The sequence below is a fragment of the Benincasa hispida genome, chromosome 6 (genome assembly GCF_027475165.1).
Source record: "Benincasa hispida cultivar pf3 chromosome 6, pf3_genome.v1.1, whole genome shotgun sequence".
NCBI classification, from domain to species: domain Eukaryota; kingdom Viridiplantae; phylum Streptophyta; class Magnoliopsida; order Cucurbitales; family Cucurbitaceae; genus Benincasa; species Benincasa hispida.
In genome coordinates this window covers 48,802,570-48,808,903 of record NC_143483.1, presented here as the reverse complement: position 1 = coordinate 48,808,903, position 6,334 = coordinate 48,802,570, and the positions used below count along the sequence as shown (strand labels likewise).

The 6,334-nt window shown below is 40.8% G+C and overlaps 1 protein-coding gene and 1 non-coding gene across 2 annotated transcripts; one reads left to right on the top strand and one right to left on the bottom strand.

Annotated features, from left to right (window-relative positions):
• The first annotated feature begins 3,242 nt into the window (after nucleotides 1-3,242).
• Nucleotides 3,243-3,345, top strand: LOC120080663 (small nucleolar RNA R71). The gene has a single exon (XR_005482613.1). It is a non-coding gene; the product is annotated as a small nucleolar RNA R71 (small nucleolar RNA).
• LOC150035732 (uncharacterized) lies at nucleotides 3,287-3,733 on the bottom strand. Its single transcript, XM_090314412.1, has one exon. It carries the CDS (start codon nucleotides 3,731-3,733, stop codon nucleotides 3,287-3,289), a length of 447 nt encoding a protein of 148 aa, XP_090170538.1.
• Between the last annotated feature and the right edge of the window lie 2,601 nt (nucleotides 3,734-6,334).

The window sequence follows — 6,334 nt, the reverse complement described above, 5'->3', positions numbered from 1 at the left end:
CTGTTCCCTTTTTGTCCTGGATATCAATATCAAACTCCTGTGGCAGCAGTACCCATCTTATCAACCTTGGCTTCGCGTCTTTTTTGCTCATCAGGAATTTTACGACTGAGTGGTCGGTGTATATGGTGGCTGACGCACCAACTAAGTAAGATCGAAACTTTTCAATGCCAAACACTACGGCCAACATTTCTTTTTCAGTGGTGGTGTAGTGGTCTTGAGAGTCATTTAATGTTTTAGACGTGTAGGAGATGGGATGTATCAAATTACCCTTCTTCTACCCTAACATTGTTCCTACTGTCACATGAGAATAAAGCGTTGCGTCCAGTCCGGTGCTATTAGTACTGGAGCTGTCGTCAACGCATACTTTAAGGTTTCAAATGCGTCAGTGCAGTCTTCATTAAAGTCATCGGGTCGGTTCGCCTCTAGTAATGCACTCAAAGGTCGCGCAATCTGAGAGAATCCTCTAACAAATCGTCTATAGAATCCGGCATGCCCTAGAAAACTTCGTAAAGTTTTAACATTTGATGGTGGTGGAAGTTTTTCTGTGACATCTATTTTGGCTTCATCTACTTCCAAGCCAGCCTTAGATACTTTGTGACCTAAGACAATTCCTTCTTCAGCACCAAGTTTGTTTCCTCGCATCGATCGAGGACGACCTCCAAATTATCTAGGCATGACATGAATGAGTCTCCAAAGACTGAAAAGTCGTGCATGAAGACTTCAACGGTCTTTTCTAGGAAGTCAAAGAAGATAGCCATCATACATCTTTGAAATGTCCCAGGTGCGTTACATAGCCCAAAGGGCATGCGTCTGAATGCAAATGTTCCAAAGGGACAAGTAAACGTAGTCTTCTACTGATCTTCCGGATCTATTAGAATATAGTTGTAACTAGAGTATCCATCGAGAAAGCAATAAAATTCTTTGCCCACAAGTCTGTCGAGCATTTGATCGATGAAAGAAAGGGGGAAGCGATCTTTCTTAGTTGCTGCATTGAGTTTCCTGTAATCCATACAGATGCGCCAGCCCGTGACAGTCCTCGAGGGTATGAGTTCATTATTGCTATTGACTATCACAGTTGTTCCCCCTTTCTTGGGAACGCATTGGACTGGACTTACCCAACTACTGTCGAATAAAGGATAAATAACTCCCGCGTCTAACCATTTTAAATTTTCTTTCTTGACCACTTCTTTCATTATGGGATTCAGCCTTCTTTGAGGCTCGATTGACCTCGACTTCCCTTCTTCCAGCTTAATCTTATGCATGCAATAAGATGGACTAATGCCAAGGATATCCGCAAGCATCCAGCCTATTGCACGCTTGTGTTTTTTCAGCATCTGCAAGAGAGATTGCTCATTAGGCTCTGTAAGATTTGCGAAAATGATCACAGGTAAAGTGTTGTTGGTTCCAAGGAATGCATATTTCAAGTGTCCAGGTAACTATTTCAACTCGAGTTCTGGTGGTTCTTCAAGTGTTGGACGCGTTGGTTTTGTCCGCCGCTCACTCAGACTTGGCGGCTCTGATTCTTTCAGGTTCTCCTCCAACATAAGGACCTCACATACATGAGTCTCTTCTTCAGGTAACTCAATACTGTTTAGTTGACAATCTTCACTATCTGGGAACTTTAATGCGTTGAGCACATTAAACTTCACCTCTTCATTGTCCACGCGCATAGTTAATTCGCCTTTATGCACGTCAATTAAAACTTTCCCAGTAGCTAAGAAGGGCCGTCCAAGGATAATTGATACCTCCCTATCTGCTTCATAGTCCAAGATAATAAAGTCTACTGGGAATATGAGATTGTCAACCTTCACCAGAACGTCTTTAATCTTCCCTTCCGAGTACTTAATTGTTCTGTTAGCGAGCTGAAGAGTAATAGAAGTAGGTTGTGCTTCGCCAATCCCCAATTTCTTAAAAATTGAAAGTGGCATGAGATTAATGTTGGCTTCTAGATCACACAACGCATGACCCACATCCAAACCTCCTATCGAACAAGGACCTGTGAAACTCCTAGGGTCCTTCTGCTTTTTTGGTAGACTGTTGCTTACTAACGCGTTACACTCCTGCATTAGCGCTATTACTTCCTTCTCACTGACTCTTCTCTTCGTCGTCAAAATGTCCTTAAAAAATTTGACATATGTTGGCATCTGCTCCAAAGCCTCTACCAGTGGAATGTTGATATGCAGCTGCTTTAGGAGCTCAAGAAAGCGCTTGAATTGTTGTTCATCATTCCTCTTCATCAGACGCCTAGGAAATGATGCGTTCAAAGTCACTTCAGGCTTTCCCGCGTTAGACGTACTGTGTTCTAAATGGCTTGTAGTCTCGGCCGTTCTTTCTTTTTGATCCATTGAACGTGTGATGCGTTCTTAGGACTGTTATTTCTTTGATTCATTCTTCTTTCTTCAAGAGCTCTTCCACTTCGCAATGTCACCGCGTGACATTGCTCCTTTCCATTATTGTTCCCAGGTGTTTCAGTATTGCTAGGTAGAACTCCAGGTTTCCTGCTTTTCAACTCGCTCGTTATCTGCCCTACCTGGATTTCCAGGTTTCTGATAGATGACGCCTGACTTTTCAGCAACGCATTATTCTGGGTTATATACTCCTTCAATAGGTTCTCAAGCGAAGATCCTAAGCTCGACGCCTGTCCTCCTCTATTAAAGGGTCGTTAATGTTGCTGATGCATTTGTTGAAATGCAGGCGGTGGTCCATTCCTTTGCTGATGGTACGCCCCTGGGTGGTGCTCTTAATGAATTCCTCCTGTCCAAGAAAAATTCGGATGGTTTCTCCATCCAGGATTATATGTATTAGAGAATGAGTTGTTTTTTATGAAACATACTGACTAAGGGTTTTGTGGACATTCAGCATAAGAGTGAGGATCTCCACAGCCCACACAGCTAACCATGGGCTGCCCAAACGCCTCTACCTGATTCACCTTCTGCTGATTTGATGCATTTCCCAGTGTCATGTTCTATAGAAGGCTAGTCATCATAGCCACTTAAGCAGAAAGTGTGGCTATTGCGTTCGAATCGATAGAATTAACGTTCTGAGATCTCTTCTTCCCGTCAGCTCTTCCATCATACGTATCATCCACCCATTCCATATTGTGTTTAGCAGTGCATTCTAGTATCTCTATAGCCTCAATGTAATATTTGTCCATAAGTCCACCAGCTGCTGCTGCGTCTGGTGCCATCTGCGATGCTCTATTCAGTCCTCCATAAAACGTCTCCATTTGGATAGTTAGAGGTAGTCCATGGTTCGGGCAATTCTTGACCAAGCCCTTAAAACGCTCTCATGCGGCACTTAAGGTCTCAGCATCTTCTTGTTCAAAGTTCATAATCTCTCGACACCTCCTCGCGTTGGTGGTAGGTGGGAAGTATTTTTGCATAAATTTTTCCACCAACTTCTCCCAGGTGGTGATTTCAACAGGCTCTAGTGAGCTCACCCATTGTTTTATGTCATCACGCAAAGAATAGGGAAACAAGGACAACCTAATCGCCTCTAAGGTGATTCCAAGAATCACAAATGAATTACAGATTTTGAGGAAACGCTTCAAGTGGGCGTGAGGATCTTCACCACGACCATCCCCAAATTGTCCAGCAGACTGGAGCATTTGGAGCATAACAGATTTAATCTCGAACCTGGTTCCATCTGGCGTTGGGTATATGATTCCTGAAGAGAAATCATACAGTACAGGGGATGCGTACTCCCTCATGGGACGCGTGCTGCTATTCGCCATCAGGATTGGATTCTAAGCAGCATGAGCTAATTGTTGATTTGCTTGTTCTTCCACCATTGCTCGTTGCCTGTTCTGTTGTCTGAGAAATTGTTGCCTCAACCTTCAACGACGGTTGGATCGGTTCCTACGCCGGAAGGTTCTTTCAATTTTGGTGTCGTATCTGAGTTCAAGAGTGCTCTCCCTGCTCATAAACGTTCACAAGCTTAGGCTTAACTCGTAATACTCCCTCGACCGAAGTGTTCCTACAACAAATACAAACGAAATTTCTGATTAGTTTTGTTTCTGAATCCCCGGCAACGGCACCAAAAATAAACTTGTTCGTTGCTATTGTGATTCGCTCTAGGAGTATTTTGTATAAAATAAATTGCAAGAACAAGTTCTAAGTATAAGTGATGTGTTTATGCTTTGATGCATTTAAGTAATTGTAATGCGTTAGGGCGTTAGATATATGCAATAGAACGCACACAACTCCTAATGATGTTCAAGGTTTCCTAAATCAGATCCAAGTATAAATCTAATTTAGGTTTCTGGTAAGTCCAGGGTCGAACTCAGGGATTCATTTAACCAAACGCAGACGTTGCTAAATAAATGTGAGAAATGTGTTATTTACACTAAATTTTTGTGCCTGTGCAAGAGATGCAAAAGAGTTGAGTAGTTAGTGATGGATCATGTGAGAATGGAGTTTAATGTAAATGGACGCATTGGTCTAAGATGAATGTACACAAACCAGGATATGATGTGGATGAGATGGAGTGATTTGCTTATCTTTTTTTCATGCGTTAGACTTCATTCAACATTTCTTAATGCGAATAACATACAAAACCTATATCTAGGATGCATGCGTCTAACACAGAATACAATAAACACTAGTAAGTCTATCTCTAGCTGTACTAGGCGTCCTACTTGATGCAGCTTAGTTATTCTTTCGAACAATCTAAGTTAAAGATGTTTTTTACCAATCTGTCAAGTTGGCTTGAGCGTTGGAATGAAGTTTGGCATAAAGTATTAATGCATTCAACATAAACAAGAAATAAACAATGGCAAGTATGATGGATCAAATATATGAATTTTATAAAGAAACAGAGAGTCTTTACAAAAGCAATATTTAATCAAATGAAGTGAAAGCGATAAATAAGATGAAGGAAACTGAGTCAAGCCAAAGAATACAATCTCTTGTATTTACTTGGCTTAATCTCGTTGTGTACAATCACTTGTATAGGAATTGGATGAAGTGTCTTTCTCAATAATGGCTTCCTCTGCTCCCTGACCGGCGGTGGTGGTGGTTCTCAACCCTTCTGATCGTCTGGCACCACATCACAGCTTCTAAGAACTAAAACTATGACTACAATATACAGAGAGTAAGGACTTGATAATTTCCGAACTTCTGGACTCTGAAGGGACTTCATCTATTTATAGGCGTTGGTCACGTCCACTTGGTGAATGGGCAGCATTAAAGTCCATGCCCTGATTAGCCGCCTGACTCTCGGAAGCTTTTCAGACGCTACCTGCTGCGTGGAATCTTTTCAAACGCTGCTTGCTGCAGGTGCCCATACTTGCAAGTGGTGATGTGACACAATCAGCCTGGAGCAATGAATCTTCTCTGTGTTGAACTCCCTCCGACACATGGCCCATGCGTTAAAGCTTTTCCTACGGCACTTGTCTAATGCGTTAGCATTATTCCTTGCATTGAAATCCTGCAATACAATGCGTTAGTGTCACGATATTTAGTAATAAAACTTCTTTTGCATGAGTTTTCTAACGTTTGAATAAATCCATGCATTTCTTCTAAAAATGAGGAGAATCTATCATTAAAAACCTTAGTTGTTCCAACTTAAGAGCAAAAATAACTTGTATTTCTACAAGTTATCAGTTGTCCAATATCTATTCGTGCTATTCGCCAACCACCGTATTGAAGGACTGTGAGATCCAATGTGGAAGCGAGGATTGTGTCCCAGTTTTAAATTTCACAATAATTAAAAAAACACATAACTCATTATGCATTATCAAATATTTTACAGCATGCAATAAAAGGAGAAAGAAAGGTTAGATGAACACTTACCCTTGAAACCAAAAGTCTTCACAATCTCCTCTCCACATACATTCACGAACGAAAAATCAAAATGACCATCACCACAAAAGAGCCTCATGCACTAGAAGAAATTTGGGCTTTAATGTCGGTTGGCAACCAACATTAAAGACAGTGTTATTAAAGCCCTTTAATGTTAGTTGCAAATGACATTAAAGGTCTTTAGTGATTAAAGCTTGTCAGTTGCAACCGACATTAAAGCCTTTTTTTTTTTTGGATTCTTAACCGACATTGAAGCCCGATCTGTCCGTTTTATCAATTATTGTCCGTTTTTTAAAGTTCCCTTGCCAAATCCATTTTTCGGTAAAAAAGTATAACATGACATATCATCATCGAACACTATGGCTATGACATTATTCATGTATGGATTGTAAATCTATTATATTTAATCCACAAATTCTGCTATAGAATTATAATTTAAAAGGCGTACAATAATTCAAGCCTTGAAAACACAAATTACAAGTAATACAAAGATTATGATTTTACAAGGGCAACAGAATCTTCTGTGTAAGGGC